Genomic DNA, 16636 nt, shown 5'->3' with positions numbered 1-16636 from the left:
GTACATGTACACAAAGTGCAGATTTGTTACACAGGTATACATGTGCCATGTTGGTTTGCTGCACCCATCAACTTGTCATTTACGTTAGGTATTTCTCCTAATGCTATCCCTCCCTCAGCCCCCCACCCAGTGACAGGCCCCAGTGTGTGATGTTCCCTGCCCTGTGTCCAAGTGTTCTCATTGTTCAGTTACCATCCCAAGGATGAGTGAGAACATGCGATGTTTGGTTTTCTGTCCTTGTGATAGTTTGCTGAGAATAATGGTTTTCAGCCTCATCCATGTCCCTGCAAAGGACATGAACTCATCCTTTTTTTATGGCTGCATAGTATTCCATGGTGTATATGTGCCACATTTTCTTAATCCAGTCTATCGTTGATGGACATTTGGGTTGGTTCCAAGTCTTTGCTATTGTGAACAGTGCTGCAATAAACACATGTGTGCATGTGTCTTTATAGTAGCATGATTTATAATCCTTTGGGTATATACCCAGTAATGGGATTGCTGGGTCAAATGGTATTTCTAGTTCTAGATCCTTGAGGAATCGCCACACTGTTTTCCACAATGGTTGAACTAATTGACACTCCCACCAACAGTGTAAAAGCATTCCTATTTCTCCACATCCTCTCCAGCATCTGTTGTTTCCTGACTTTTTAATGATGGCCATTCTAACTGGCATGAGATGGTATCTCATTGTGGTTTTGATTTGCATTTCTCTGATGGCCAGTGATGGTGAGCATTTCTTCATGTGTCTGTTGGCTGTATAAATGTCTTCTTTTGAGAAGTGTCTGTTCATATCCTTCGCCCGCTTTTTGATGGGGTTGTTTTCTTTCTTGTAAATTTGTTTGAGTTCTTTGTAGATTCTGGATATTAGCCCTTAGTGAGATGGATAGATTGCAAAAATTTTCTCCCATTCTGTAGGTTGCCTCTTCACTCTGATGGTAGTTTCTTTTGCCATGCGGGAGCTCTTTAGTTTAATTAGATCCCATTTGTCTATTTTGGCTTTTGTTGCCATTGCTTTTGGTGTTTTAGTCATGAAGTCTTTGCCCATGCCTATGTCCTGAAGGTATTGCCTAGGTTTTCTTCTAGAGTTTTTATGGTTTTAGGTCTTAGATTTAAGGCTTTAATCCATCTTGAATTAATTTTTGTATAAAGTGTAAGGAAGGGATCCAGTTTCAGCTTTCTGCATATGGCTAGCCAGTTTGCCCTGCACTATTTATTAAATAGGGAATCCTTTCCCTATTTCTTGTTTTTGTCAGGTTTGTCAAAGATCAGATGGTTGTAGATGTGTGGTGTTATTTCTGAGGCCTCTGTTCTGTTCCATTGGTCTATATATCTGTTTTGGTACCAGTACCGTGCTGTTTTGGTTACTGTAGCCTTGTAGTATAGTTTGAAGTCAGGCAGTGTGAAGTCTCTAGCTTTGTTATTTTTGCTTAGGATTGTTTTGGCAATTCAGGCCCTTTTTTGGTTCCATATGAACCAAATTGGAAAAAATTCTGTGAAGAAAGTCATTGGTAGCTTGATGGGGATGGCATTGAGTCTATAAATTACCTTGAGCAGTATGGCCATTTTCATGATATTGATTCTTCTATCCATGAGCATGGAATATTCTTCCATTTGTTTGTGTCCTCTTTTATTTTGTTGCATAGTGGTTTGTAGTTCTCCTTGAAGAGGTTCTTCAAAATCTCTTGTAAGTTGAATTCCTAGGTATTTTATTCTCTTTGTAGCAATTGTGAATGGGAGTTCACTCATGATTTGGCTCTCTGTTTGTCTGTTATTGGTGTATTGCTTGTGATTTTTGCAGATTGATTTTATATCCTGAGACTTTGCTGAAGTTGCTTATCAGCTTAAGGAGATTTTGGGCTGGGACGATGGGGTTTTCTAAATATATAATCATGTTATCTGCAAACAGGGACAATTTGACTTCCTCTCTTCCTAATTGAATACCCTTTATTTCTTTCTCTTGCCTAATTGCCCTGGCCAGAATTTCCAACACTGTGTTGAATAGGAGTGGTGAGAGAGGGCATCCTTGTCTTGTGCCAGTTTTCAAAGGGAGTGCTTCCAGTTTTTGCCCATTCAGTATGATCTTGGCTATGGGTTTGTCATAAATAGCTGTTATTATTTTGAGATACGTTCCATCAATACCTAGTTTATTGAGAGTTTTTAGCATGAAGGACTGTTGAATTTTGTCGAAGGCCTTTTCTGCATCTATTGAGATAATCATGTGGTTTTTGTCATTGGTTCTGTTTATGTGATGGAGTACGTTTATTGATTTGCATATGTTGAACCAACCTTGCATCCCAGGGATGAAGCCGACTTGATTGTGGGTGGATAAGCTTTTTGATATGCTGCTGGATTCAGTTTGCCAGTATTCTATTGAGGATTTTTGCATCGACATTCATCAGGGATATTGGTCTAAAATTCTCTTTTTTTGTTGTGTCTCTTCCAGGCTTTGGTATCAGGATGATGCTGGCCTCATAAAATGAGTTAGGGAGGATTCCCTCTTCTGTTGATTGGAATAGTTTCAGAAGGAATGGTACCAACTCCTCTTTGTACCTCTGGTAGAATTTGGCTGTGAATCTGTCTGGTCCTGGGCTTTTTTTGGTTGGTAGGCTCTTAATTATTGCCTCAATTTCAGAGCCCGTTATTGGTCTATTCAGAGATTCAGCTTCTTCCTGGTTTAGTCTTGGGAGGGTGTATGTGTCCAGGAATTTATCCATTTCTTCCAGTTTTTCTAATTTATTTGCATAGAGGTGTTTATAGTATTCTCTGATGGTAGTTTGTGTTTCTGTGGGATCTGTGGTGATATCCCCTTTATCATTTTTTATTGCATCTGTTTCATTCTTCTGTCTTTTCTTTATTAGTCTTGCTAGCAGTCTATCAATTTTGTTGATCTTTTCAAAAAAACAGCTCCTGGATTCATTTATTTTTTGAAGGGTTTTTTGTGTCTCTATTTCCTTCGGTTCTGCTCTCATCTTAGTTATTTCTTGCCTTCTGCTAGCTTTTGAATTTATTTGCTCTTGCTTCTCTAATTCTTTTAATTTTGTTGTTAGGGTGCAGATTTTAGATCTTTCCTGCTTTCTCTTGTGGGCATTTAGTGCTATAAATTTCCCTCTACCCCCTGCTTTAAATGTGTCCTAGAGATTCTGGTACATTGTGTCTTTGTTCTCATTGGTTTCAAAGAACATCTTTATTTCTGCCTTCATTTCATTATTTACCCAGTAGTCATTCAGGAGCAGGTTGTTCAGTTTCCATGTAGTTGTGCAGTTTTGAGTGAGTTTCTTAATCCTGAGTTCTAATTTGATTGCCTTGTGATCTGAGAGACAGTTTGTTGTGATTTCTTTTCTTTTACATTTGCTGAGGAGTGCTTTACTTCCAATTATGTGGTCAGTTTTAGAATAAGTGCAACGTGGTGCTGAGAAGAATGTATATTCTGTTGAATTGGGTTGGAGAGTTCTGTAGATGTCTATTAGGTCCGCTTGGTGCAAAGCTGAGTTCAAGTCCTGGATATCCTTGTTAACCTTCTGTCTCGTTAATCTGTCTAATATTGACAGTAGGGTGTTAAAGTCTCCCATTATTATTGTGTGGGAGTCTAAGTCTCTTTGTAGGTCTCTAAGGACTTGCTTTATGAATCTGGGTGTCCCTGTATTGGGTGCATATATATTTAGGATAGTTGTTCTTTTTGTTGAATTGATCCCTTTAGCATTATGTAATGGCCTTCTTTGTCTCTTTTGATCTTTGTTGGTTTGAAGTCTGTTTTATCAGAGATTAGAATTGCAACCCCTGCTTTTTTTTGCTCTCCATTTTCTTGGTAGATCTTCCTCCATACTTTAGTTTGAGCCTGTGTGTGTCTCTGCACATGAGATGGGTCTCCTGAATACAGCACACTGATGGGTCTTGACTCTGTCCAATTTGCCAGTCTGTGTCTTTTAATTGGGGCATTTAGCCCATTTACATTTAAGGTTAATATTGTTATGTTGTGAATTTGATCCTGTCATTATGTTAGCTGATTATTTTGCCCATTAATTGATACAGTTCTTTCATAGCATCGATGGTCTTTACCATTTGGCATGTTTTTGCAGTGGCTGGTGCCGGTTGTTCTTTTCCATGTTTAGTGCTTCCTTCAGGAGCTCTTATAAGGCAGGCCTGGTGGTAACAAAATCTCTCAGCATTTGCTTGTCTGTAAAGGATTTTATTTCTCCTTCACTTATGAAGCTTAGTTTGGCTGGATATGAAATTCTGGGTTGAAAATTCTTTTCTTTAAGAATGTTGAATATTGGCCCCTACTCTCTTCTGCCTTGTAGGGTTACTGCCAGGAGATCTGCTGTTAGTCTGATGGGCTTCCCTTTGTGGGTAACCTGACCTTTCTCTCTGACTGCCCGTAACATTTTTTCCTTTATTTCAACCTTGGTGAATCTGACAATTATGTGTCTTGGGGTTTCTTTTCTCGAGGAGTATGTTCGTGGTGTTCTCTGTGTTTCCTGAATTTGAATATTGGCCTGCCTTGCTAGGTTGGGAAGTTCTCCTGGATAATATCCTGCAGAGTGTTTTCCAACTTGGTTCCATTCACTCCATCAGTTTTAGGTACATCAGTCAGACGTAGATTTGGTCTTTTCACATAGTCCATATTTCTTGAAGGCTTTGTTCATTTCTTTTTACTCTTTTTTTGGTCTAATCTTGTCTTCTCACTTCATTTCATTAATTTGATCTTCAATCACTGATATCCTTTCTTCCACTTGATTGAATCTGCTATTGAAGCTTGTGCATGCATCACGAAGTTCTCTTGCCATGGTTTTCAGTTCCATCAGGTCATTTAAGGTCTTCTCTCCACTGTTCATTCTAGTTAGCCATTCGTCTAACCTTTTTTCAAGGTTTTTGAGCTTCCTTGTAATGGGTTAGAACATGCTCCTTTAGTTTGGAGAAGTTTGTTATTACCGACCTTCTGAAGCCTACTTCTGTCAACTTATCATTCTCCATCCAGCTTTGTTCCGTTGCTGGTGAGGAGCTGCGATCCTTTGGAGGAGAAGAAGCACTCTGGTTTTTAGAATTTTCAGCTTTTCTGCTCTTGTTTCTCCCTGTCTTTGTGGCTTTATCTACCTTTGGTCTTTGATGTTGGTGACTTACAGATGAGGTTTTGGTGTGGATGTCCTTTTGGTTGATGTTGATGCTATTCCTTTCTGTTTGTTAGTTTTCCTTCTAACAGTCAGGTCCCTCAGCTGCAGGTCTGTTGGAGTTTGCTGGAGGTCCACTCCAGACACTGTTTGACTGGGTATCACCAGCGGAGGCTGCAGAACAGCAAATATTGCAGAACAGCAAATATTGCTGCCTGACCCTCCTCTGGAAGCTTCGTTCCAGAGGGGCCCTTGCCTGTATGAGGTGTCTATTGGCCCCTCCTGGGAGATGTCTCCCAGTTAGGCTACATGGGGGTCAGGGACCCATGTGAGGAGGCAGTCTGTCTGTTCTCAGAGGTCAAACGCCATGCTGAGAGAAGCACTGCTTTCTTCAGAGCCATCAGGGACGTTTAAGTCTGCACAAGTTGTCTGCTGCTTTTTGTTCAGCTATGCCCTGCCCACAGAGGTGGAGTCTATAGAGGCAGTAGGCCTTGCTGAGCTGTGGTGGGCTCTGCCTAGTTCGAGCTTCCTGGCTGCTTTGTCAGGAGTGGACGCCCCTCCCTGACTAGGCTGCAACCTTGCAGGTTGATCTTAGACTGCTGCACTAGCAGTGAGCAAGGCTCTGTGGGTGTGGGACCCACTGAGCCAGGCATGGGAGAGAATCTCCTAGTCTGTGGGTTGCTAAGACTGTGTGAAAAGCGCAGTATTTGGGTGAGAGTGTACCGATTTTCCAGGTACAGTCTGTCACGGCTTCCCTTGGCTAGGAATGGGAAATCCCCAACCCCTTGTGCTTCCCTGGTGAGGCGATGCCCCAGCCTGCTTTGGCTCACCCTCCGTGAGCTGTACCCACTGTCCAACCAGTCCCAATGAGATTAAGCAGGTACCTCAGTTGGAAATGCAGAAATCACCCATCTTCTGGGTCACTTAAGCTGGGAGCTGCAGACTGGAGGTGTTCCTGTTCGGCTATCTTGGAATGGACTCTGACTTTCATTTTTTGAAACTTTTATTTTAAGTTCAGGGGTACAAGTGCAGGTTTGTTATGTTGATAAACTTGTGTCATGGGACTTTGTTGTACAGATTATTTCATTACCCAAGTATTCAACCTAGTACCCATCAATTATTTTTCCTCACCCCCTCCCTCCTCCCACCCTCCATTTTCCAAAAGGCCTCAGTGTGTGTTGTTCCCCTCTATGTGTCCATGTGTTCTCATCATTTAGCTCTCACATATGAGTGAGAACATGCGGTGTTTGGTTTTCTGTTCCTGCATTAGTTTGCTAAGGATGATGGCCTCTAGCTACATTCATGTCCCTGCAAAGGACATGATCTCATTCTTTTTAATGACTGCATAGTATTCCCTGGTGTATACGTACCACATTTTCTTTATCCAGTCAATCATTGAGGGCATTTAGGTTGATTCCATGTCTTTGCTATTGTGAATTGTGCTGCAGTGAGCATACAGGTGTATGTGTCTTTATAATAGAATGATTTATGTTCCCTTGGGTATATACCCAGTAATGGGATTGAATTATATTTGTGTCTTTAGGTCTTTGAGGAATCACCACACTATCTTCCACAGTGGCTGAACTTAATTTGCACTCCCACCAACAGTGTATAAGTGTTCCTTTTTCTCCAGAACCTTGCCAGCATATGTTTATTTTTATTTATTTATTTTTGAGAGAGAGTCTCACTCTGTTGCCCAGGCTGGAGTGCAATGGCACAACCTTGGCTCACTGCAACCTCTGCCTCCTGGTTTCAAGTGATTCTCCTGCCTCAGCCTCCCAAGTAGCTGGGATTACAGGCGCGCACCACCCACCCAGCTAATTTTTGTATTTTTAGTAGAGACGGGGTTTTGCCATGTTGCCCAGGCTGGTCTTGAACTCTTGACCTCAGGTGATCTGCCCACCTCGGCCTCCCATTGTGCTGGGATTATAGGCGTGAGCCACCGTGCCCGGCTGTGAGTTTTATTTTTATACATTTTCACATTGTTAGCATCCTTTTAAAAAATTTATATAAATTTGTGGGGTTCATGTACAATTTTGTGGGAATGTGAACTATTACACCCTCTATGGAAAACAGTATGGGGATGTCTTAAAAAGCTAAAAAATAGAATTACCATTTGATCCAACAATCCCACTACTGAGTATCTACCCAATGGAAATCAATATACCAAAATGATACGTGCACTTATATATTTATTGCAGCATATTCACAGTAGTAAAGATATGAAATCAACCTGTGTCTATCAACAGATGAATGTTTAGTCGTCTTTTGTTTGAACTTGAGGAACTTCTTTTAGCCTTTCTGTAAGGTGGGATGAACTCCCATAGCTTTTCTTTGTTTGGTAGGGTTATGATTTTAAATAGGGCCAGGTGTGCATGGTGGTACATGCCTTTAATCCCAGCACTTTGGGAGGCTGAGGTGGGTGGATTGCTTGAGCCCAGTAGTTGGAGACCAGCCTGGGCAACGTGGTGAAACTCCATCTCTGCCAAAAAATACGAAAATTACCCAGACATGATGGTGTGCACCTGTAGTCCCAGCTACTCAGGAGGCTGAGGTGGGAAGATGGCTTGAGTCAGGGAGGCAGAGGTTGCAGTGAACCAAGATCGCACCATTGCACTCCAGTCTGGGCGACAGAGCCAGACCCTGTCTCAAAATGAGTGAATGAATGAATGAATGTTATATGGGAAGGCCTCATTGAGAGTGACATTTGTACAAAGTGAATTGGGAGTGTTCCACATGGAAGGTCCAACAGGTATAAACCCCTAATGGTAGAATATGTCTGGCATGCTGGGAAGCATAAGGAGGCCAGTGTGATTGGAGTACAGTGAATGCTGGGGAGAAGGGGTATATGGAATTGGAAAATTTTGGACATGATAGGCTATTGTGAGGACTTTGGCTTTTACTCCGAGTGAGATGGAGAGAGGTTGGAGGTTTGTGAGCAGAGGTAGTACATTTAAAAAAATATAATAGCTTTACTGATAAATGATTCATATACAATATAATTTCTCTATTTAAAAATGGTTTTTAGTATATTCACAGAGTTTTGCAGCCATCACCATAATTAATTTTAGAACATTTTCATCACCCCCTAAAGAAACCATGTGCTTATTAGCAGTTATTCTCATTTTCTCCTAACCCCCCAGCCTTCAGCAACCTCTGTTTTCTGACACTATGGATTTGACTGTTCTGGACATTTCACATATGTGGAATCATACAATATGTGTTCTTTTATAACTGGCTTCTTTCACTTAGCATGATGTTTTAAAATTTCATCCATATTATCGCATGTATTAGCACTTTCTTCCTTTTTTTTGTCTTTTATCCATTTTTATGTCCTTTTATTCATTGTATGAATATACATTTTATTTATCCATTCATCAGTTGATGGGTATTTGGGTTGTTTCTACTTTTTAGCTGTTATGAATAATGCTGCTGTGAACATTTGCATATAAATTTTTATCTGGACATATGTTTACTGGTACTGCATTTTAAAGGAGCATATTTATTGACAAAGGATAAATGACCTAGGTTTTCTTCCAGAAGGAGGTTTGGTTCCATTTGCCGCTTTCTTTTCTTTGTTCACTGACTCTTCATACAGAGTTAGGTCATTTATTTTATTATTTATTTATTTATTTTTAGTTTTTTGTTAGGCAATTTCCCTGTCCCTGTGTTCTGTCTAGTTTCCCTGACTTGGATTTCTTTGAGTAAAAGTTTGGCCGCATTAAATAGGTTACCTGAAAGATACGGTCTGTTGTACTTAGAGCCTTATGTAATTGTTAATTAAGATATTCTGATAAAATCTTAGTTTATGAACGTTCTTAAGGAAAGTTACGCAGGATTTTCTATACTGAGTTGAGACTCATTAGTGAGTCAGTTCAGTGAAAGCAGCATTTAAAAACTGAAATAGAATACAGAAGGAAATATTAGAGTACATGTGTTACTTTACGAAATTTTTAATTCAGTTAAACGTATATGAACTGGGTAAGATATAAAACGTGTATGTGTTTATGGGTTGTAGTAAAAAAGTTTGGAACCCCTCTGGGTTAGGATGTCCATGTAATTAATACTGTTTCTTTTCCATTTTATTTTTATTTTTTGGAGAGCACTGAGGTCTTGTTCAGCACGGAATATTTAAAGCATGCTATATTATACCCCAACAGGTAATATAAAGGAGCAGTTTTTTTTGTTGTTAAATGTAAGTGTGGGGATAAGATTTGTATCTTTTTATGAATAGTTATGGTTTTCTGGTAATGTTATAACTAAGCGTATATATATTTTTTATTGTAGGAGTCATACTCCATGGGTTTGTGTGATAAATGATCTTGGCATAGAAGAGAATTTAAAGAATGATGGTAAGTGATATCTTAAAGACTAGCCTTAGTTTTTTTGCCTTTCTCTTTTCTTCCTTGCTTTTATCTTTTTTAATGTAATAGTTGTTTCATTCAAGATACCCTGTGGAACACATTGTCATAAAGCACAGTGATAAAGTGAGCAGCTATGAATGTACTATTCAACCTTAGAGCCCAGGAACCCTGCTGCTTCTCAGGCTTGCCTCTAACACTTATGGTACCTAGGTTAGGAATACAAGTGGAAGCCAGCTTTTAAAATTTCTTAATATTAAATAGTTACAAATCAATGGATGCTAACAGCCTGACCTGGCCTCCTACCCAGGGTCTAGCCAAGTCTTAAAGGAACCTGCTCTCCCTGGGCTAGGTAGGGTAGAAGTTGGGCTAGAGTAGGTCTTGAATCTGGTATGGGGACTGATGTGAAATTCCCCAGAGAGCCAGGGAAAACAGGTTTCTGTCACCCACACTTTACTTTTCTAACTCAAGATTTTTCAGGCAGTTCCAAACATCTTCTTAAACTACTCAAATTGAGGAGGAGAAAGGAATGCAGGTATACAGGGAGTCCAGTCTGCCTGGATACTTCCTTTGGGATAGTTGGGGTGACCAACCTTAATCAAAAGCAGATATTCTTGCTCTGTTTTTTCCAGCACTGATGCTGATTTGCCTTCTTCCTTCTCTCTTATTGTCTGGCCTGGGGGGACCCTAAAGTTTAGTTTGTGAGTCCCTCTCTCTTAATTTGTGTTCACTCAATTAGTTACTGATTCCTTTTGGATTTTGGTGTTTTTGATAGGTACAACCTTCTGAAGTGTGGGGCTCAGGGCAGAGCCCCTTCTTCTGGTTGAAAGAGCAGGAGAGGGCCGGGCACGGTGGCTCACGCCTGTAATCCCAGCACTTTGGGAGGCCTAGACGGGCGGAGACCGTCACAAGGTCAGGAGACCGAGACCATCCTGGCTAACATGGTGAAACCCCATCTCTGCTAAAAATACAAAAAATTAGCCTGGCGTGGTGGTGGGCGCCTGTAGTCCCAGCTACTCAGGAGAATGGCGTGAACCCGGGAGGCGGAGCTTGCAGTGAGCCAAGATCGTGCCACTGCACTCCAGCCTGGGCGACAAAGCGAGACTCCGTCTCAAATAAAAAAAAAAGAAAGAGCAGGAGAGCATCTATTTGTTGTGTGCTCTTATCTCATCCCTCCCACTTCATACTCTTCCTCAGTTCTAAGGTTTTGATTTTTCATATCTGTCATTTGGGGTTATTTTCTGTTGGTCTGCTTTTGGGTCTTTTGGTCATAAACTATGCTTTTGTTTGCCAGAAGATTTCTTTTTTTTTAATCTGCCCTAATTTTGAAAGATGGTCTTAGAGGGGATAGAAGTCTAGGTTGACAGATTTTTTTTCTCTTAATATCTTTTTTTTTTCTTCTTGAGACAGAGTCTCTCTGTCACCCAGTCTGGAGTGCAGCGGCACAATCATAGCTCACTGCAGTTTTTACCACCTGGGCTCAAGCAGTCCTCCCACCTCAGCCTCCTAAGTAGCTTGGAACTATAGGTGCATGCCACCACACTTGGCCAGTTTTTTATTTTTTATTTTTTTGTAGCGATAGGGTCTTGCTTTGTTGCTCAGGCTGATCTTGAACTCCTGACCTCAAGTGATCCTCCTGCATTGGCCTTCTTCCACAGGGCTGGGATTACAGGCATGAGCCACTATGCCTGGTCTTTCTTAGTATCTTGACAAAAGAGATTCCACCGTCCTCAGCTTCTTTTTGATTTTTAGGGAATTCTTTTTCCTTGGATTTAATTTTCCTTGGATTTAATAGCATATGCAGCATTTACATGGTTCAAAATTCAAACTATAAAACAATGTTCATTTAGAGAAATTCAACTTTCTTCTCTCTTCTTCCTCTTCTTCCCTTGTGGGTAACATTAATTTTTTTTAATTGTGCTAATACAAATAACATGACATTTACCATCTGAACCATTTTTAAGTATACAGTTCAGTGGTATTAAGTACATTCATTATTGTTGTGCAGCTATCACTATTATTCATCTTCAGAACTCCTTGTCTTGAAATATTGAAACTCTATATACATTAAGCAATAATTTCCCATTTCCCCTCACCCCCTGCTCCTGTACTACTTGCTGTCTCTGTGATTTTGACTATTTTATGTACCACATATAAGTGAAATCATCCAGTATTTGTCTTTTTGTGTTTGGCTTATTTCATTTAGCATAATGTCTTCAAGGTTCATCCATGTTGTAGCATATGTCAGATTTCCATCCTCTTTAAGACTGAATAATATTCTATTATAAATAAATAATAATAATATATTACATTTTGCTTATCCATTCATCAGACACTTGGGCTGTTTCCCCTTTTTAGCTATTGTGAATGATGATGCTATGAACATGAGTGTACAGATATTTCTTCAAGACTGTTCAGGCTGGACGCAATGGCATACGCCTGTAATCCTAGCAAATAAATCCTAGTAAATAAGTAAATAAAATAGTAAAGAACTGTTTTCAGTTATTTCAGGTACGTAACCAGAAGTGGAACTTCTAGATAATATGGTAAATCTATTTTTAATGTTTGGAGGAACTGTCATAGTGTTTTCCGCAGTGGCTACAACATTTAAAATTCCCACCAACAGTGCACAAGGGTTCCAGTTTTTCCACATCCTCACCAACATTTTTTATTTTGTTTTTTTGATAGTAGCCATTTTAATGGGTGCATGGGTAATCATTTTTATTAATGTTTGATTTATCCTTTATATTTTCAAAAAGAATGTATACATTTATATGTATATACATGTGTTTTTCTTTTTTGAACCTAAAGGTAATATATTTTAGTATCTTGGGAGTTTTTTTGTTTTTTTTTTTTTTTTCACTTAGCAATATATCCTAGAGTGTTAGAGATCTTCGTTTCTTTTTATAGCTGCATACTATTTCCTATTGATCTCTGTTGTAAAACTCTAGTAGGTAAGACATAGTAAAGCTTTTCTTATCTGCCAATTGTGACTCTAAGGAATATGTCCAAAAACCTGAAAGTAAATGAAAAATGCCTATGATCATACACAACAGATAGTTCACACACTGTAAGTATATTCACTGTACTTACAGAATTCTTGAGTTCCTTATTCAGAACTGTAATAGTGCATTTCCCATAAGCCTACCAAATAAGAATTGACAGCTAATAGCTTGTTAGGGAAGAGGAGAAAATAATTAAGAATTAAGCTTTTGTGTTCTACTTAATCATCAGGAAGTAAAGAACTAAAAAATCTTTAACAACACTTTTGTCTGTGCCCATTTATTTTAGGACAACTGTCTTTTGTATTTCTATAACTCCTGAGGCATAATTAAATTATAGTATCATATAGAAGTTGGTGTTCATAGTGATAACCTGAAGTTACCAAGAAAAGAGTAAGTTTCTTTAGTAGCCTCTGTTGCAGAGGTCAAGGAAATGTGTTCAGAGATTTTCATACAAAATAATAAAACCAAAAAGAATTTGTGCTTAGCAGGGAAAACTTCAGTTATCAATTTATGTAGAACACCTCATTTCCCAATAATGTTCATTTATTGATGCTTTTTAAAAATCATTCTGCCAGTTATTCATTTATTCATGACATATTTATGTGCCAGACACCATCCTAGACAGTGAGAATAGTGAACAAAATCTAGTCCTTCAGAAACTTACTGTCTAATGGAAGACAGAGTAAACACATTAAGTGTATGATTTAAAATATAATTGTGGTTAAGTGTTGCAAGGAGTACAAGTTGGTTTGAGTATATAAAAGGAATCCTGGCCAAGTCTCGGGGTTGAAGAAAACTTAGCCTTAGGACGTTACATTTAAGTTGGGATTCGAAAAATCATTAGGCTTTGGCTGGACTAAGAGGAATACTCTCTTAGGATGCTTTCAGTAGCAAGTAGAGTTGGCTTCAGATAAGAATTGATCCAGTGGCTCAACAGTGTCATCAAGAATTTGATTGCTTTTCCTCCACTTACTCTGGCTTCTGTTCTGTTGCCATTATTTTAAGGCTTTCTGTCTTTATGATCCCTAGATGGTTAGCAGTAGTTTCCAAAGCTGTATATTCCCTAACATATGGCCAGTAGGAGAGTCTTTTCTCTAACATTCCAGTAAAAGATCTGAGATCCTCAGTTTTGATCACCTTAGGTCACATGCTCACCTCTGGATCAGTTGTTGTGGCTAGGCGAGCAGATTGACTTAGGCAAGGTCATGTGCTGCACCCTGGAGTTAGGGACAAAAGGTGCTTACCTATAACCACAAGGGACCCCAACAAAAATTGAACTATTAGGAAAGGAGGATGTAGAGAATGAACGCTAGGGAAGAAGAAGCCAATAAATTTGCATTATAGAGTGGCAGGCTATTCCACATAGAAGAAAGAATTCTGTGTAAATGTCCTGAATTAGGATGGAGCTTGGTGCTTATGGGGAACTGAATGAAAGTCAGTGATTTTGGAGCATGGCAAAGGAGGAAAAGAATAGTACAAGATGAGACTGGAGGCCAGGTCATGTATTTGTAGATAATACCAGATTTCCAAAGTGGTGCTACCAGTTTCATTTCCTGTCAGTAGTGTATGGGAGGAGTTGCCCCAGATCCTCACCAGTACACAGTATAATCATTTATTTATTAAAAAAATTTTTTTAGTAAATTTTGATGACTGATTCTTAGTACTTTTTTGTTTGATTATTGGCCATTTAGATATCATTTGTGAAGTGCCTACTCAAGTTTCCTGCTCATTTTTTTATTGACCCAGTAGACTTCTTTTTTGACTCAGTCTCTGTCTTCTTCTTCTTCCTCTTCTTTTTTTCTTTTTTAAATAGAGACAGGATCTCACTATGTTGCCCAGGCTGGTCTCAAACTCCTGAGCTCAAATAATCCTCCTGCCTTGGCCTCCCAAAGTCCTGGGATTACAGGCATGAGCTACCGTCCCTGGCTTTGACTCAGTGTCTTTCTCTTTCTGCAGTTGATTTAAGGAGTTCTTTATCTTGAATCTAAGACCTTTGGCACCTTTGGCACTTCTGCTCTGTAGCTTGCTTTTTCATTTTTTAATACCGTCTTTTGAATAGGATCTGTTCTTAATTTTAATGAAGTTTGGTTATTAAATTTTTCCTTTATGATTAGTGCTTTTTGTGTCCTGATTATTTCTTTCTACCTGAAAATCATGAAAATATTCCCCTGTATCATTTTTGGTAATTTTTAATTTCATTATAATTTTAAATTTAAGAAAGGTTGTGAGAAGACTATGAGGAATTCTCATATATCCTTTTGCCAGATTTACCAATTGCCCCATTAGTTTTATTCTTTCCTTTCTCTCTTTGTGTGTATGAAACACACATGTCTGTAAATATACATACATCCATATATGATGTATATCCATATACATATATCCATATATGAATTCTCATATATCCTTTTGCCAGATTTACCAATTGCTAATTTTGCCCCATTAGTTTTATTCTTTCCTTTCTCTGTGTGTATGAAACATGTGTCTGTAAATATACATACATCCATATACACATATCTACCTGCACACATATATAAATATATGCATATTACTTTTCTCCCTGAACCATTTGAGAGTATTTGAAGCCAACATACTCCTTCATCCTTAAATAGGAAATATGTATTTCCTAAGAATTAAGGACATTCTTTTATATGACCACAATTCAGTGATCAAAATGTGGAAATTTAACATTCATACAGTATTATTATATAATCCACAGTAGATATTCAAAGTTTGTCATTATCTGAATGATGTCTTTTATAGTTATTTTCTTCTTGATCCATTTAGTTGCCAGGTTTGTTTGGTCTCCTTTAATCTGAAACGGTTCTTCAGCCTTTCTCTTTCTTGACTTTGCCATTTTCGAAGACTACGGAACAGTTATTTTGAAGATGTCTTCTCAATTTAGGTGATGTTTCATCATGATTAGATTCAGGTTTTGCATTTTAGGCAGAATATCACACGAATGATGATGTGTCCTCCTCAGTATATCACATTAGGAGGTATATGATGTGAATTTGTCCTGCTTGTTAACTTTGATTACTTTGTTAATGTAATGTAGTGTCAAGCTTTTCTACTTTAAAGTTTCTGTTTTCTCTTTTGATATTAGTAAGCAATTTGTGGAGAAGCACTTTGAGGCTGTGTAAATATACAGTACCTTATCAAACTGTCACTTACTAGTTTTAGAATCCATTAATGATTTACTTATTAGTTAAAGATCTGTGAGGAAAAGGCTTACATTCTCTTGTTATCTGGACTCTGATTTTTAATTTTATTTAATGTAATCTAATATTATCATTATTTATTTTGATACTCAGATTGTCCCAGATTAGCCAGTGGGAGACTTTAAGCTGGCTCTTGGATTTTTTTTTTTTTTTTTTTGAGACAGGGTCTCTGTCACCCAGGCAAGAGTGCAGTGGCGTAATTACAGCTCACTGCCGCCTCGACTTCCTGGGCTCAAGCCAGCCTCCTGCCTCAGTCTCCTGAGTAGCTGGGCCAATTTTTTAAATTTTTTGTAGAGATGGGGAGTCTCCCTATGTTTCCCAGGCTGGTCTTGAACTCCTGGAGTCAAGTAATCCTCCTGTTTCGGCTTCCCAGAGTGTTGGGATTACAGTTGTGAGCCAGTGTACCCAGCCAAGTCTATTTGGTATGTCCATATTATTCTTTGAGCATTTCTATACTTTATAGTGTAACAAGCTGCTGCTGTAGGTTCAGCTTGTAATTTCCCTGTTTTATTCTTTTTCTCACCTTATTATACAGGCTAGGACTTTCAATATAATATTGAATGGAAGTGGTGATAGTAGTAGGCATCCTTTGTCTTTTTCAGTTTTATACCATTATATATGATGTTTGCTGTAGTTTGCTAAGAATTTAAAAGTTATAAATAAATACTGAATTTTATTACATGCTTTTCTTTCCATCTGTTGATGTGAACCCAAGGCTTTTCTCCTTTATGTTGTTAATAAATATAAATTTATTAACAGATTAATAAATTCTGTGAATGATATTCATTGATTTGAAAATGTTAAATCAGCCTAGTATTCCTGAAATAAACCCAACTTGGTGGTGTTCTCATATCTGAATTCAATTTGCAAGTATGTTTATGTTTATACATACATGTATAAATATGTGTGCATTTTTTTTTTTTTTGCTTTTGTTTTGAGGCAGA

At 38.5% G+C, this 16636-nt stretch overlaps 1 protein-coding gene across 7 annotated transcripts in view; it reads left to right on the top strand.

The window, feature by feature from the left end:
* SCAPER (S-phase cyclin A associated protein in the ER) overlaps positions 1–16636 on the top strand; it is a 552312-nt gene that overhangs the window by 10841 nt on the left and 524835 nt on the right. For 3 of the 7 annotated variants that reach the window (XM_054452422.2, XM_054452421.2, XM_054452434.2), the window contains exons 1-2: positions 9248–9268; positions 9396–9460. In XM_054452422.2, coding sequence (XP_054308397.1) covers positions 9455–9460 — 6 coding nt within the window. In that variant the 5' untranslated portion in view covers positions 9248–9268; positions 9396–9454. Of the gene's footprint in view, positions 1–9246; positions 9269–9395; positions 9461–16636 lie in introns of those variants that run through there. The other 4 variants (XM_063652363.1, XM_054452429.2, XM_063652364.1 and 1 more) reach the window with 2 other exon arrangements.

Source organism: Pongo pygmaeus, chromosome 16, assembly GCF_028885625.2.
Source record: "Pongo pygmaeus isolate AG05252 chromosome 16, NHGRI_mPonPyg2-v2.0_pri, whole genome shotgun sequence".
NCBI lineage: Eukaryota > Metazoa > Chordata > Mammalia > Primates > Hominidae > Pongo > Pongo pygmaeus.
Note: the sequence above shows the minus strand (reverse complement) of the source record. Positions and strands in the feature narration are given on the sequence as shown.